The 17,516-nt window shown below is 37.6% G+C and overlaps 1 protein-coding gene across 8 annotated transcripts in view; it reads right to left on the reverse strand.

Moving 5' to 3' along the window:
• Positions 1-17,516, reverse strand: part of UHRF1BP1L (UHRF1 binding protein 1 like) — a 54,266-nt gene that overhangs the window by 24,784 nt on the left and 11,966 nt on the right. For 3 of the 8 annotated variants that reach the window (XM_416170.8, XM_046899009.1, XM_046899015.1), the window contains exons 2-9: positions 12,554-12,716; positions 11,456-11,494; positions 8,743-8,834; positions 7,135-7,324; positions 6,502-6,642; positions 5,809-5,979; positions 4,011-4,191; positions 2,568-2,651 (exon numbers count right to left, since the gene is read on the reverse strand). In XM_416170.8, coding sequence (XP_416170.2) covers positions 2,568-2,651; positions 4,011-4,191; positions 5,809-5,979; positions 6,502-6,642; positions 7,135-7,324; positions 8,743-8,834; positions 11,456-11,494; positions 12,554-12,716 — 1,061 coding nt within the window. Of the gene's footprint in view, positions 1-2,567; positions 2,652-4,010; positions 4,192-5,808; positions 5,980-6,501; positions 6,643-7,134; positions 7,325-8,742; positions 8,835-11,455; positions 11,495-12,553; positions 12,717-13,391; positions 13,940-17,516 lie in introns of those variants that run through there. The other 5 variants (XR_005861231.1, XM_040703228.2, XM_040703230.2 and 2 more) reach the window with 5 other exon arrangements.

The following is a 17,516-nucleotide window of genomic DNA, read 5'->3' on the forward strand; positions in this document are numbered from 1 at the left end:
TAGGACTGTTTAGGAAAAACACTCCCAGCAGCTCAAGAGTGACAATTCTGCCCTTTGCTCATCCTGGTGAGACCATATCTAGAGTGCTCGGTTCAGTCCTAGGCTCCCCAGTACCAGGAGACCATGGACTTACTGGAGCAAATCCAGCAAAGGTCACAATTTGCTTAAGGGACTGGAACACCTTTCAGACAAGGCAAATTTGAGATAGCTAGAACTGTTCATTCTGGAGAAAAGAAGGCTCAGAAGATCTCACCAGTGTGCATAAATACCTGATGGGAAGGAAGTAAAGAAGATGAAGTCGGATTCTTCTCAGTGGTACCCACTAATAGGAGAAGAGGCAAGAAGCATAAACTGGAATACAGGAAATCCCACCAAAACAAAACAAAAGCTTTCCTACTGTGAGGGTAATTAAATATGGGATTAGGTTGATCAGAGAAACTGTACAGGCTCTATCCTTGAAACTATTCAAAACTTAACTAAACACAATCCCAGGGAGTTTATTTTACGTGACCTTGCTTTAGTTGGGGGATAGAGACTGGGGCTACACAGCCTCGAGAGGTCCCTTCCACCTTCATTTACTCTACAGTTCTGTACATGGAGATATCACAGCCACATTTATCTGTAACAAAATGAAGAGATAAGCCAGACTGTAACAAGAAAACAGCATTTTATTGGGTCTAGCGCTGATGTTGATACCATCTGAATTTACTGCTGGTTACCCAGGAAGATAATGCTATCCTATTTCTCATATTGTCTCATCATATCAGCTTGATCAAGAATTTCTTGGACTGCAAAATGTCCTGCATCGTGGCAATACAGTAGCTTTCTCTGATTGTCATCCAGCAGCACACCAGCTGCACAGATAATAGATCTGCTACAAGCAATTCTTCCAGAGCAATTCTGGAAGGACAAATAAAGAGATGGACTGCTGTACAGACAGCTTAAAGAAAATCCAACAACAGTCTGGCTTATGCTTCATTTACTACAGTCAATGGGCCCAATCGTGTTTCACTTGCCTTAAGTATTATCAAAGGCTAATCAAAGGCTGGAAGGATTGATGCTCAATGGATTACAAGGTTGCCTTATGGCAATTATGCCTCACATTCCCATTGATCTTGCTGTGGTCAACAGCAAAATAAGAAACAAACAAAAACCCACAAGAGCTCCATCGGTAAAGATTATTAAGGGCTTCTTCCAGAAGGGTTAATTTTAATTTTCAGGAAGACTCTACCAAAAGAGGCATGTCTAAATATTCCGTAGGCCAGAGAAGTATACAGCAGAACAGTCTAGTAACCTTTTTCCCTTGTGTAAAAGGTCTCTCCCACCCGTGACAATAGTTTGCCATAGAATTGACACATTATTCTAATACAAAGATGACAAACTTCCTATAGGAAAAAAAAAAAAAAAGAAAGAAAAGAAACCTTTGACAAAGATTTATCATAGCTGTTTCTCAAACATGCTTGGGTAAAACATCAGTTAAAACTGCAGAAGAACACTACATTTGCTCCTACAGATGACTTTTTCTACTTCTGGTTTTATGTGGTGGGAGTCAAGCCCCTCATATCCATTACTTTTAAAGTATTCTCAGTCAGCTTCCAACATGCCTGTCCAAGATTCTACAGTTCATGCTTCAGCTTCCACAATAAAATCCCTCCAAAAGAAAATCTAATTATTATTTATCTCCCATTTTCTTAGAGGAGATCTCACAGAAAGCATAAGTAGTGAGATTATGCTCTCACCTAAGCGTAGTAGGAATCACTTACAAATGAAATATATCAACATCACAGGATTCTATTCACAACCATAAGTGACAAGGACCTGTAGCAAGCTACTGCTAAGTCATATTTTTAATGCACTTTGGATACTCCAAAGCAACCGGACTTCCTTCGCTGAGCTGAATTTGATCTCAAGTTCAACAGCAGATTACTTTCATCTCTTCTTTGTTAATAGCTGCTGGAATTTTTTTTTTTTTTTTTTTTTCAGATTTCTGAAAAATACATTTACTAGAAATGATTTGTAAGAAATGCTTGGCTGGAAATTGATAACATCTGTTCAATAACAATTCCCTAAAAACTTCAAAAAAAAGGCTGCACAACTAGCTCTCTACACACTAGCACTCTTGTTTAGCAAAGCTAAAATAAACCACAAATGAGCACTGTTTATACATGGCCACAAAATCATAGACTTCTATATAGAAAGAATTCTGCTGTATTAGAAGGCTGCATCTGACTCCTGTAGATATCCAGTTAGCAAATTCTCCATGTGCTGCACTGCCTTCTGCTGTCAAAACAATCCTTTCTATGTCAGAAATGTGTAAACACCATTTTGTTGGCCAAACAAAACAGTGAAGTGGAAAACTTTTTGGCATAGAACAGCTCCTTTACAGGAATTAAATTTGTTTCGTTTCAAGTTGTTGCTTTTGTTGTTTCATCTTGCATGTACAAGGTGTACATTTCAAGTGTTTACAACATTATTATCCAAGCCTTATACATATACTTCTTTTGTTGTTCTTGTTAGTAATTTAGCTACATAGTTACATTTACAAGTAATGCATAAAATGTTCATACCTGCTTTGTGAAACGGGTAATAGTCCACTGTCAAATAGCTGAAAGAAAGCTGCATGGCTCCTCCTGTTACACGTCTATTTGAATCTGTAAAACAAAGCAATGCTGCTCTGCAAACCTGAGATTTAGGATGATAATTCTCACCTCCATGCATTCTCTGAAACACTTAACAGCTACTACTTCTATTATCTCTCACTACAACCTCACTAATCTCCCTCAAAATTTTCATTCAGGTGGTCTTTGCTGCTTGTAAAAAGAACATGTTCTGTATTCGGTCATTACTAACAGCTGCGTATTGCCTTAAATGCTACCAAAAAGTAAATGCAATTCTTCATTCACACACACCTGAAGTTTTCGTGAATAAAAACTTTTTATACTGAAGATTATGATCAGTAATTCAAAGACAACAGGCTGACTTTCCAGTATACTGAAAACATAATCTTTTTTATCTGACAAGATATTATTGAAGAAAGTTTCTGAGCATTCAGTTTTGATTTTTCCACTATTAAATTTAAAACTTCATAGCAGAAAATGTAATGGATCAAAAAAAAAAAAAAAAATCTTGACAGGAACAATAAATTCCAGCTTAAGCAGACACAGGAAATACATCTATCTCTAGGCAGAGAGCCTTATGCTCTGCTGCTGTCCAAGTATCTCCCAAAACCAGGGAAATATACTCACTAAGTTTTATGTTTTTCACTCTCTTTTTCAGTGGACCTTGTATCCCTTCATACATGTTCCAACAACTAGCCATCTCCTCAGCACTGACATACCATCCTCTTCTGATCACTTTAAAAGGCATGAAAAATGTAATTTGTCTTTTTTTTTTTTCTGAGTATAAATATGGTCCACTGCAGTAGCCTCTCATTAATGAAGTACACGGAGTACAGAAAAAATAAGAACACGTACTACAGACAAAATCAGAACATTTGTTTCATTCTTCCCAATTGCAGAACATCCTAAATTCTCTGAATCAGTAACAGAGAGGGGTGCTTTTTCATTAGTCTAAACTATCTGTATTTTATAAGGAATATTACTCAAGCAGGTTTTACAGTGACCCTTTCAAGCCAGAGTACTACTGCCACAGCATTCCTGAGTACCCAGCAAAGCTTGCGTATAAAGGAAAATCAGCAGAAACAAACTGGGCAAAATCAGTTTCTACAAGAGAGGAAAAGAACTGAAACTACTTGTACTGTTAGCAGGTGGTTTTTGGCTTTTGGTTTTGTTTTTTTTTTACATGTGTTCTAAAATAATTGCACTTAGTAATGAAACCTTGCCTTGACAAAGGTATCTAGCCAATGTTAGATGTGTCTAGAGACACAGGAAGACAATTGCTCTAAAATAAAAACTGTTAATTAACATTAATGGATTCTTCAGATTTTTTCTAAGGACAATTATGGTTCACTGGTATGTTACATAAAATAAATACATAAAAAAAATAGTTACCTTTCTCTTTAGAATGGATGTCATCACATATATGTAGGTCCAAATGGGAGATTACTAAGTGATGAGAAGTTTCCTTAACATCAAAATCATTGAACAATTTTACTATTGCATCATTTTGATCAGGTGCTGCTGCAGTCTGGTGCGCTTTCACCTGCTGAGAGCTGGGTGCAGGAGCAGAGCTCTGAAAATATTTAGTCATATCAATACATAGAACTTTATCCTTCCCATCAAGCATAAAACCACAATATTCTTCATACCTAAAAAAAGCCCTTCAATTAAAGAAATATCTACATCATATATGAATACATTGGATCATTAATGAGATTTACGAGTACTGTTTCAGAATACAGCTAAGTTGAAGCATTGGCTAAGTGTCACAAAGATGCAATGATGATTCATGCCCCATCTTTCCCTTCCCCCGTGTCTTTTATACCCTGATGACTGCAGCACTAGCACTTCTCTAAATTTTGCTGCAAGCTGTTCAGGAAACTAAACTAGCAGAAAAACATCCACTTCATTTCTACTCATATAGTTCCCCAAATTACATTACTATATGGTCAAACACGAGCTAGCACCAGGGTAAGGGGATTGACAAGATGTAGGTACAGAGAACTGAGGAGTCAGGATCTCCCTACTCGGTAACTGCTCCGTGATTACTGTAGCTGAATCATCAAATCACTCTGCAAGTCATCAGGACCACCACAAGTACTGAAGTCTGCATTACAGTATGCTAGTTTTATTGGGTGAGATTCTACAGTACAAGTTCATGTTCAACTATTCTTTACACAACCTTTGCACTCTAGTCTTTAGATAAAATTCTTCCTGGTAAAAAAGTTGCTTGCTTATAAGCCCAATAATTTTCTTCACTGGTGAATCTGCATGGCTAAACAGCACCCCCAAAATAGGAAGATGAGAGGGATGAAATACCAGATGCATCAGAAGAAATATATACATTCTGTTGTGAAGGTTGTTACAGAAATTACTGACTCAGACTGGAGTCCCTGGAGGTGTTGATGAAATGTTTAGATGTTGCACTAAGGGACGTGGTCTACTGGAGAAATATTGGTGGTAGGTGGATGGTTGGATATTGGACGTCTTTTCCAACCTTGGCAATTTAATGATTCTATAGTTCTAATATAGATTATAAATAATAATTTATAGAACTGTTTTTTATCAGTGTATTTGTGCTGCTTCTTCACTGACAAGAGATCCCTCCCACAACACTCATGAACAAAGCCTCAATGGTCTAGTCTGCTATATGCTGTCATCTGGAAGACGACAAACGTTTATGTAAGAGTATCTTATATGCAGCACAAACATCACACATGTCAGCACATATATGTTAAAAGTAGAATTATCTTTCATTATGAGTTCCAACAAGGCAGCTGTAAGAAAGAAAGCTCTTACTAAATCCTAGTATTTCAGTACCATGAAAACAAACAGGATAAGCAGTTCAAACTGTTACAGTAAGCGCATCTAACTACACACTGAGATCACTTTGGTGTCTCTCAAATTTATTTCTTCTTAACGATTAACCAGAACATATTTTAAGAACAAGTTTACTAAATAATCAACTGTTAAGTAAAACAGAAGTCAAACTATTCTGTACATGGATAAACAAATAGAATTTTCTGTAATTGACATCAGTACAGAAAACCTTGTAAAATAAAGTGTACTTTATACTACTGTGATCATTTCTGATGTAATTCAAGATATACAGCTGAACAAAAATGAATAAACTTGCATTCTCAAAAATCTACTGACCACACTGAATCGAGTTTTAAAACACACCTCATACCTGTGTTGTTTCAGAAGCCAAGCTTTTTCTCTGTTCCGTTGATTTCTCTATGGCTTCACTAAGAGATTTGGCATACTGCACCATGGCTTTCAACTGGGAATCAGTCAAAACCCACAACAGGTCATCCAGAATCAGAACCAGTTTTGATGCCACTACATTACAGTCCTTTAGCTGTAGAATAAAAATTTGAGTTTCAAATATCAAATGACAAAAAAAAAAGTTGACTAAAACCCTGAAGTTCCTAAAAAGTAGATCTCTTGCATACTGAATATCATTTAAAATCTTTTAATTAATAACAGATGTAATACAAAATATTTCTATGATATACAAAGGAATCCATAGTTGTGCCTCACTTTTTACTTCTGTGGTATGCATTAATACTAAACTGGTTATCTAACCATAAGGAATACAAATATAGTCTGAATCTAGAGAAGTAAAGCAAAATGCATAACTAAAGCTCTAGAGATCAAATTCTTTCATTAGTAGAACCGGTGCAAGTTCTCTAGCTTTAAATTCTGCCAGCAAAACTAAAACTTGTGCACTCTACAGTCTTAAAGTTATTAACAATTTACTTTAGAGAATTCCACATTTTATATGGATTAAAAAAATTTACTATGTGCACATGTGCATGGAAATTATGAGTTAAATATGAATTCATAAAATAATGAGCGATTTCAAACTTTTCAAATTTACCCTTCTTTTAAGTGTGACCCTAATTTTTGATTGATTCGTAATGAGTCGAACTGGAGCACTCATGATTTCATGCTTCGAACTCTGAATTGCATCCGCTTCTATTCTGATCATCTGCCAGTTGATTTCTTTAAAAGTCAACACCTTTAAACAGAGACAAAGACAAAAAGACATTCATGGAATACAAGAGTTTACTTCTACCACTTTATGTGAAGATGTGCACGTGTGATGCATGCATCAATAGACACAAACACATCCTTCATGCAGGGCTATGTGAACAGAACAAGAACATTTTACTCATTTATCCCACTCAGAGGTGACAGGAATTCATACCTGATCTTACTCTCTACCTCCAGAAAGTCACAGGAACATCACGTGACTTCCAATCAGCATTTAAAACATTCTATGCATTCTATGCATCAGTTTTGACTGCAGCTTCAGACATAACCTTTGATCTGACTCACATCTGCCTTGTGTTCCTAGAAGACAGCTGAAGTTATGGAAAACAGTGTCTCCATTCGTATTAACAATATGTTTCCTAAACCGTGCAAGTTTGCAGTTCAACTGCCTCCTCTTCTACCACAATAATGATATATTTATATATATAAAAAAAAAAAAGCTAAAGAAAATACTTACCTCTCCACGTTGAGCTTCTTGTATCCTGGTAAATCTGAGGTCAGCGTGTTCCCAGTTTGCATTTACACTATATATTCTTAGTTGGGAAAGTTCAAACGAAGCATTAAAAGCTTTTGCGCCAATCCTTATTACTATGGAGTTCACAGAAACTGAAATTCCTTCTACCACTTTTTCAGCAAAGCCATATTCACTAGAGGGCGAAATACAAACATATTAATTGTGCATCAAATGAAATGGCACAAACTGTACTTCTTAAACAGCTGAAAGACAACATGATGCAAACCATGAAAGAAATTCCTAATGTATTCTCCTCCAGTTGCAAATTTTTGTTAAATATATTTGACCGACTTGACAGTAATTCCTCCTCCACCCTACAATCTCAAAATGATCATTAAATAACACATTTTGGACAATGATTAATTTCCATATGCTAGAACAATTAATACAACTTAGCATATTTATAACAGATTTTATTTATTTTTATATAAGAAAACACTCTACACTATTACTCCTCCTTCATGACTATTTATTTGGCAGTTCCAATCTGGCTAGTATTAATTTCTATGAGCTAAGTTCCACCACCTACTAATACTAACATACTGTTTTGTATATAAAAAAAGTAAGGCATTTGTTTTGCTTCATTCTATAAATAAAGGCATCATACATAGTTGCATTAATAGATGAATTCAACATCTATTCCAACAGTGAAAAAGATGAAGCAGCTGCGCTTAATGTTTTAAAAACAAATCTTAACCATTGTAAACATTCTAGGCTAGTGAATGGAAATTTCTATTTTAATATTGTTTCAGAATTGAAAATTATTTGGCTTTGGATTTTTTTCTGCTTGTTTACAGTTTGTCATTCCTTTTCTTTTTCTTAACTGCCATCCTACACAGAATCTCTATGGCAATGACTTTCAAGCTGTGCTCTAGGAGGTGGAGACCCACGGATCACTTCTAAGCATTACACAAAAGTTAAAATAAAATCAATAGTATTCTCAAATTAATCTCTCTCTACATATGGATCACTGTTCATATATGGACGTATGTTCATATATGGATATATATGACATGTTCATTGAAAAATGTTTTGATTCCATAAAAAGATTGGAGGAGAGAAAAAAAAAGCAACCTGTTGTAAATGCTACATAATGTGTATTAAGTCTTTCAGAAAGATTTGGATGATAAAATAAAGGAACTAGAGTTTTAGAATACCACACTAACAAATAACACTAATAATGTTTATCAGATAAAAAAAGGCACACACATCCCAAAATATAGATTTTCCAAATAAGCTGAAGATAACAAGCTTCCAGAAAATTAAATACATCAAATAAAATGAGTGTATTTTTGAAGGAGTAGTTACACTTAAATGAAACATTTCTAGGAAGCTGCATATACAGTTCAGATGTTCTTTCCAACGTTAAGTCGGAAATTAAACAGTTCTATCTACATGTGTAACTCCACCCATTAGTAACAAAAAGGTAAGAGTTGCAGCACTACATGCTTCAGGAAGGACGCAGGGCTTCCAAGTGTCCTACACTAATTTGAAAAGAGTAACTTAAACTTACTGTTTCTACATTGAGTACAAGTCACGATCGTCACTGACCTCTGTCCTGATGCAGTTGCTATAGGAGAGGGTCCGTTAGGGGCACGTGGCTCCTCACATGTGCTCATTTCCATTACAACTTTGTCCAAGGACTTGAGGAACAAAGCAAAAAAAAAAAAGGAGACATGAGGTAACAAAGTGAAAAGCTGACATATGAAGAACAAAAACACTGAAAATCTTTTTGTAAAAATTCATAAAACTTTTCTCATAGTGCCATTTTCCTGTAAACCTCTGTAAATTACCAGAATTATTTTTTTAGCTTGCTTATATAATTTTTCATAGTTTAAGAATTCTAACAGATAGTCCCAGTTTAACACTGGATTGCAGAATTCTTGATCATTATTTAGCCATCATATGCACTTTCATAAGGAGAATTTTGAAAGTGACATGTTTTAATGCATCCTAATGTGGATTTACTTCCCATATGTTTGTTCTTACAGTGAAACACTTAATACAACTCAATATGTTCAGAAAATCTTAATGGAAAATACTTTAACCTAGTCCACTAGAACTGATAATAGTGGAAGTTCAGTGTTGCATCTTTAAGATGAAGTCTGTATATAAAACTCTTAAGTAACCTAGCAGAAGTACCTTCTAAAAAGATATGTCCCAGTATAATTTGCCACACGTCGTATTCTAGCATAACTGTATGCAGTCATTGTACTTTTGGTACCTGAGGTGGGATCCTTACAAAAGAAGCCAGGAACTAAGGGAATGAGACACCTAAAGCCTTCAGTGAAAACAGGATTTATTTAAATAGCCGAACTAGAACACAAGTTACACATACTGCATAATAACACAGCTGGAGAATGTGAATATACCAAAAAGCAACAATTTATTTCTAGCAACTGAGCAAATCCAGTAATCTCCTAACTTAGAGTGCAACATTCATTATCTACGTTTGTGACATACACTGGGAAGTCTCTTGATTTAAGGCGCACAGTTCTGCAACCTCGTCCCATTTCAAGCTCATTAGAGACTCACCAACTAATATTCCATTCTGCCTAGTTCTGACATTACATCACCTCATCTGAATACTCCATTTACTCCCTCTCCAGTCAGACAAAACACATGAAAAGCTTTGCGCTCAAATTCAGTTTTTTCACAGGTCAACCTGCTCTACCTACTGCATTTCATTATTGTAGTCATTGTGCCCATCTCCACACTTCCTCTACATTTTTCCACACTGCTGTTATCCATGAACTGCGCTGACGACAGCTACCTGAAAGTCAAGAGTTCCTGCTCTGTATTTTCTTATATTTCACCATATTGCAATGCTTAGAGGGAACAATAGCTGTTAAAGGTAAATCTGGACATCTTAAACCAACTTTCTCTACTGTCTCAGTGAATAAGTTGCCTTACAAAACAACACAGAAAAAAAAATGAAAAACTAATCCCTAGCTTTGGGGAGACAGAGAGAAATAGACTTATTCTGTCCATCCCACCATTTCTGGATGTTTGATCACTCTTTTAAGGTTACATTAAGACCACTGGAAGAATTTTCTTTGCTACACGACTCATACAAAGAACAGCAGGGCACTGATTTCAGGACTCTCTGTAACACAAGTAGAAGTTTAATAAGAACACCTGGATGTAGACACCTGACTATTGATTCCCCCCTGGAAACTGTATGTACCCTGACTCAGTTCAAGCAAGCACCTTTAGCTGGACAATTGGGCTCTAGCTACCTCCAAAGCTATGAAAAGGGAAAAAAAAAAAAAAAAAAAAAAAAAGTCAACTAGGCAAAATTACTTAAGAGGTAATCAGATTTCAGGCAGTAAAAATATCTCAGCCAAAACAGTGAAAATTTACAGATGTAAGGAAGAGTTTAAGGTGGACATTTAGGCCTTTACATTTGTCTTCTTTGAGAAATCAGAAAGCCTATTGTACGATCTACCACTGAGCAGTCATCTTTTGATACCAGTTTTCAACTAACAGATTTGTTCAAGGGAAACTTTATGTAACAAAGGTGACCTTGAAAACCATTTCAGTCTCAAAGACTGCTAAGGTAAGTTCACAACAAGCAAAGCAAACAATCAGGCCTCGTTACTATAGGTCCATATGTAATCTTTAAGAATAGCACGGCTTAAACCACTTTCCTAATTTAGCAGTTGCATCTCACAGTCAAGAGGTTGAATCATCCCACTCCAGCATTACCATGCTTTAAGCTTTGTGTGTCAGGAAAAGTAGTACAGACATCAGTGCACTACAACTAGGTCACTAGTAAATCCATCAAGTATTTAAAACATGTTTTTTTTTCCAAGTCTGATTCAGAGCTGAGGAATTAGAAGCACATTCAGGAACTCACAGCAAATTCAGGAAACACAACTGTTAACAGACAATTCATTGGTAAGCAAATCCAATTAAGAAAGTTTAGCCACCATCAAGTAAATTATTTCTCATGCTAACCACATTTCCCAGTATACTTGCTAAAAAAAATAAAGAACAAAATAAACGCTATTTCTTGCATTTACTTTACTCTGGTTTGGAGTCCTATTTCCATCTTCTACATCCTATTTATATAAAAGCTGTATCCTAGGTTGTTACTGTAATCCTGTTAATGTTAACCATATCAACCTTCTTGAAGAGGTTCAGTTAGTAAGCAACCATTAATGCTTCAACTACTTTTAGAATCAATTTGAGAGAAAGATACAAATATTTGAGATGAATTCTGCTCTGTACTGTATATTTAGGAGCTGATCTCAGAACTCACCAAACAGATGGGATGTGTTTTCAATTTTGTCCATGGTATCTGCAAAGGAAAACATTGTCCTAAGGTAAATATTAAAGATACAGTAAAATAGTGGTTTAGGTATACAAATTGTAACTCTTGGACTCAGAATAATATTACTTTCAAAATAACAAGTTTACTGTATAATAAACTTATGGAGCCAGGACTTACACTCTATGATCCTTATGGGTCCCTTCCATACTCAGGATATTCTACAACTCTACATATATATGTATTTGATTCAGGCGTTAGAAATAAAACTTGAAAATTTACTTAGCACTGGAAGGAAAAACAGAGGAACGAAATAGAATATGTTTCTTTAACACAGGATTGTCAAGCATCAGCAAAGGGAGCAATGTCTTCCACATTCTTTCCTTTAAAAGGAAGAAAAATCCACATTTGCTGCAGTGGCCTACAAATAACTGGATGTCTATAACAAATCATTAGCTCTCTTCATTGAGAAAAATCAAAACAAACTCCAATTAAAAAAAATATATAAAGAACTCCTAAAATGTCACCAGACAACTTCTGTCACAACAACCCATAGCTTCATTTCTTAAATACTGGAATAATGTAGGAGAGGAGATGATATACATTGCTTCAATTAGCAACCACCAGGCAGCGCTGGCTAGTCGTAGAGCATTTCCACATTTCCCATAAAGATAAAAACCTCTCAAGGATATTTTTGGAAATAGGAGAGAGAAAGCAATTAAAAAAGTGTAAAAGAGAAGAAATAGAACATGAAAAAGAGCATAGTAAGCTAAAGAGTACTCATTACCATGGGCAAATAGAAGATGATACCTCTACTTTTATTTCTGTACGTAGAGGAATAATTCTACACAATGAAAAAAAACAGTCTCAGGTTATTGTCATTGTTTCTGTAAGTAATTCATGTCATCGTACGACAAAGGAAAATCAGTGAGAATCAGTTACTGCTGGTAACACCTTTGCTTTTCTCTAAAATTTCATCAAGTACTTACTGCAATTTTCTGTTGATATAATTCTGCTCAAAAGCTTACAGAGACAGAAGGGGAAAAAAAGATTGGATTAACTATCGCTCCAGCATAATAAAATACTCACCCTAATGGATGCTTTATTGCAAAAGACCTTGTTTATAGCAAGCCATGTTGGCAGATCCAGCATGTTTTGAAGCACCTCTTGATCCAACTCTAAGTTGGTCAGTTGACCTTCCCCCTTTAACGTGCTCAGGTTGATCTTGTCAGGTGACAGATTTTTGGTGAACCTAAGAACAAACATGCATCTTAAAGCTTCCATTCACACATAAAGCGAATGAGAGCTGTCCCACACACTCAGCTGACAACTTAAGTTACAGGAATGGCCCGGCAGCATAGTGAGGGGGAATGGACGTTACCTCAGATGCTATTTCACTCTGAAAATCATAATTACCATAGAACTTTGCATTTGATTTGTCCCTCGGCATTTCTGCATCTCACCAACCCCATTTACAAGTACATAAACAATGAAATATGAGACATTTTCCAAACTGCCCATCAGCCAGAATAACAAACACTTAATTCAGAATATGTAACTGCTTATTTTAAGCCATATGAGCTAGCACAGAATTCCATTTCACTCTTCAGCCTTTCAAAAGAAAGAAAGTTCAAAGCTTCCGTAACGTTCCTGGAGCACGCAGGAATGGCTGAGGATTCACTCAGGATGGGTAACAAAAACGTGCTGTTTTTAAACAGTACCTTTCCATATGTGTACATACATATTTTAGATTTCAAAATGAAAAGTTTCATTTACAGTATTATTTTAATCACAGTATTTAATAAAAAAACTTTTATAATACGTATGCATAAATACAAAACAGACACACAAACATATAGTGTTTATAATACGTTAGAAGCTTGAAAGATCAATCTGATATACGAAGTTAACAACCAGAGCATTATACCTACTGCAAGCAAAAGAATGGGCTATATTTATCCACACCTTCATCCTGCCATGGCAATTTGCTTCTGCTCATGAGCAGGTCTAATTTGGGAAGATTATGCAGTAAAAAAATACTGCTGTTTGCTTTATAACTTGGGACTTTTCCCACTGAAATCCGCCTGGGCTGCTATTCCCCAGGCAGAGAGCAAAGGTCTGTCTGTCTGAAACAATTGCTCTGGTGCCACTCAGATAAATCCTTTTTGTTCAAGAGCTTGGTTTCTATACAAACTATGAGGTCCTTATTAAGTAAGACAGTCAGGACGAGATGGATGAAGGTGGTGAAGAAGCCTGGCACGCTTCTCTGAATAGTTTCCAACTGTGTCTTGAAACACGGCGAGAATTTTCTCAGTCCAACTGCCTCATTGCACTGCTGTGATTGTAAGCTTTGGAGGTATGTTTACCAAGGCTGACAAAACCAAAATGCTCAGTTTACCATTCCTATAAAGATTCAACCGGCCACCGTGAAAACCTACAGGATTTCATCAGCTGTCAGTTTAATCACAAAGAGGAACTCTCAAAGATCAATTCATTTGGAGGTGGGGGTGAGCACATAAGTTTGTTCATAATTAAAAGCTTATTTATTTATTTAAATTATACCAAATCTGACATTATCCAGAGTGTATTTGCAAATAATACCAGGCATGCTGCTTTGATAGAACAGTGTTTCTGCACTGCTTAAGAATAATAATCCAGAAGGAAAGAGCGCTGATTCAAGAATATATTTTAATAATTACAGCAGTAAAAACATATTAAGATAAGGGTACTGACAAATACATTTTCCTGGACAACTAATGTACTTCTAAATGTTCCATTTAGAAACATTACGTGGGGAATAAAGGACTTAAATTATTCAGTTTTCCAGTTACCTTTCTTCGGTCCTCTTAACAAGAAGGAGCAAAATGATCTGAACAATGCACCTCATTAAACCACCCTGTCAGTAACTGCAAGATGTGATGCCTCACGTATCAGAAATCATACTGCCAAGTCTCACCTGCCTTGCTTGATACAAATTTCTAAAATAAAGAAGTGGACATTGAATGTTTTCAGTCACATCACAGCGTATCAACTTTCTAGATGATGATCATTTAGAAAATAATAGCAACGTCTAATTCTTAAGTCACATTTATACAGCAAATGCCAAAATATTATTTCATATATACACATGGTCCCCTGAAACTGATGCTCTTTGTAGGAACTCCTCTCTGGGCGCCCCACAGTTATGCCACACGAGAAATGCCACACAAGAAATACCATACAACGTGGAGGCAGATATAACCGTCAGCTTGGTCTCAGCTGCAGTGAAGTCACAGAGAAACCCAGGGGATCTACAGGAACACGTTGCCAAACTTCACAGCGAGAAAGATCCTAAAACACTATTGAGGAGAGCAGAGACAATAAAGCCAATTTTGAACATTCTTCAAGCAAACAAGATAGGAACCAGTCCTTACCGACAAGGAGCAGAAGGACAGGGAGACGATCTCAGCAAGCAGCAGCACTTCCCTCCATGTTCTACATAGGGTTGATATTTTGTGTTTTTATTTTTAAATTCTTCTGAGAGTGTTGCTTTGAATATGTTACCCTTCCTCTAGCCAGAGAGAATGCTGTCTGCTGCTTCGTCTAGCATTAGGCCAATGCAAGAGGATATCTACCAGGAAGACTCTACCTCTCGTTTCGAAAGCAACAGAATGGAACTCCAGTGGGTGAGTAGTGAAGAAGGTATTTCAGGCTTAGGCACCTCTAGAAGCACATCTCTTCATTCCATTTCTACGGCTAGAACACCACTGACGAGCAGATGCTTGCAATGCAGTGACATCTCCCCCAAACCCATAGTAACTTTGTAACATGTGACGACTCTGATCAGTTTTGAGCAGCTCAGTACAGAAAGGACATTGAGGCGCTGGAGCAGGACTAAAGAAGGGCAACAAGGCTTGTGAAGGGCTTGGAGAATGTGCCCTACGAGGAGAGACTGAGGGAACTGAGGCTGTTTAGTCTGGGAAAAAGGAGGCTGAGGGGAGACCTTATTGCTCTCTTCCAATACCTGAAAGGTTCTTACAGCGAGAGTGGGGTTGGTCTCTTCTCACTGGTGACAGGGTGAGGGGAAATGGCCTTAAGATGCACCAGGGGAGGTTTAGGTTGGATATCAGGAAAAACTTATTTACAGAAAGGGTGGTTAAGCACTGGAATGGGCTACCCAGGGAGGTGGTTGAGTCACCATCCCTGGATGTGTTTAAAAACCGTTTAGATGTGGTGCTCAGGGACATGATGTAGTGGAGGGTTGTTAGTGAGGGTAGTATAGTTAGGTTGTGGTTGGACTTGATGGCCATTCAAAGGGACCTTGACAGACTTGAAAGGTGGGCCCGGGTGAACCTAATGAGGTTCAACACGGCAAAGTGCAGGGTTTTGCACCTGGGCCGGAGGAACCCCAGGCATCTATACAGACTGGAAGGAGCAGTCCTTGAGAGCAGCTCTGCAGAGAAGGACCTGGGAGTCCTGATGGATGACAAACTTAACATGAGCCAGCAGTGTGCTCTTGCAGCTCAGAAAGCAAATGGTATCCTGGGCTCCATCATGAGAGGGGTGGCCAGCAGGGACAGGGAGGTGATTGTCCCTCTCTACTCTGCTCTTGTGAGGCCCCATCTGGAGCACTGTGTCCAGGTCTGGAGCCCCCAGTACAAGAAAGACAGGGAGCTGTTGGAGAGGGTCCAGAGAAGGGCCACAAAGATGATCAGGTGCTGGAGCACCTCCCCTGCGAGGACAGGCTGAGGGAGCTGGGCTTATTCAGCCTGGAGAAGAGAAGGCTGCGGGGTGACCTCATTGCAGCCTTTCAGTACCTGAAGGGAGCCTATAAACAGGAAGGGAGTCAACTCTTTGAAAGGGTAGATAGCAGCACAAGGGGGAACGGTTTTAAGTTGAAAGAGGGAAGATTTAGGCTGGATGTTAGGGGGAAGTTCTTTACCACGAGTAGTGAGGTGCTGGAACGGGCTGCCCAGAGAGGTTGTAGATGCCCCATCCCTGGAGGTGTTCAAGGCCAGGTTGGATGAGGCCCTGGGCAACCTGGTCTAGTAAATGGGGAGGCTGGTGGCCCTGCCCAGCAGGGGGGTTGGAGATTCCTTGAGGTCCCTTCCAACCCAGGCCATTCTGTGATTCTGTGATCTTTAAGGTCTTTTCCAACCTGAGCAGTTCTATGATTCTATGACCACATCTGCTTTTTACAGGGCCATTTCTTCCCCACAGAGGATGCCATAACCGCACGTCTCTGATGACTCCCTGTTCCTTCTAAACTCATTTGTTTCACAGGAACATTCAGAGCTCCAAGTATCTCTTGCCACAAGCAAAACTTCAAAATAAAAATGTTTTGAGCAAAGAAAAGATTCATCTCCCACATGGATTTTTTAGTTCTTTTAGGGAGACCTCTGTATTACTATTCACTGTAGTCCTAACAAAATATAGTAATTGTAACTTACCACTCTACCATTTCATACTACTTCAAATAACAGGAAATGCTTTAGTTTTATATGGTCTCTTCTAACTAATAAATAAATAAATATGAGTTGCCTATTTGGGTAGCTAGCCCTGCAAAAATACAGTGTGATCACACCAGTTACAATTCAGAAGAATGCAAAACTTCGTGGAGGAAATCAAAAGGTCCGACCAAGAAGAATAACAGCATTTTCCATTAAAACAAATGAACAAATAAAAAACATTAGGGACAACTACTACTCTCCAAATGGCTTTGTTCTACGATCCCATCGTACATCAAACCAGGACATGCCCTGAATATGAGTCACAGGGATGTTGATGTGCTTCTAGATCAGGTTCCAGTCAACTTGCTATGAGCCAGCAAGACCATCACCAACAATCTTACCCTGATTACATGTGAAACTTAGTATTTTAATAGTATTAAGTTTTAATTATATTGTTAAATTGAATGTTAATACTATTCTGAAATCACTGGTAGTAACAATGCCTTGGAGATGTTTTCAAGTGCTCATTGTCAATGAAAGTTTAAGAACACTGCACAGCTTTTTAGACTAGCAAATATCTAAAGAACTACCGTGTCATCTTAGTACTGTAACCCGGCATGCAT

Source organism: Gallus gallus, chromosome 1 (genome assembly GCF_016699485.2).
Source record: "Gallus gallus isolate bGalGal1 chromosome 1, bGalGal1.mat.broiler.GRCg7b, whole genome shotgun sequence".
Classification (NCBI taxonomy): domain Eukaryota; kingdom Metazoa; phylum Chordata; class Aves; order Galliformes; family Phasianidae; genus Gallus; species Gallus gallus.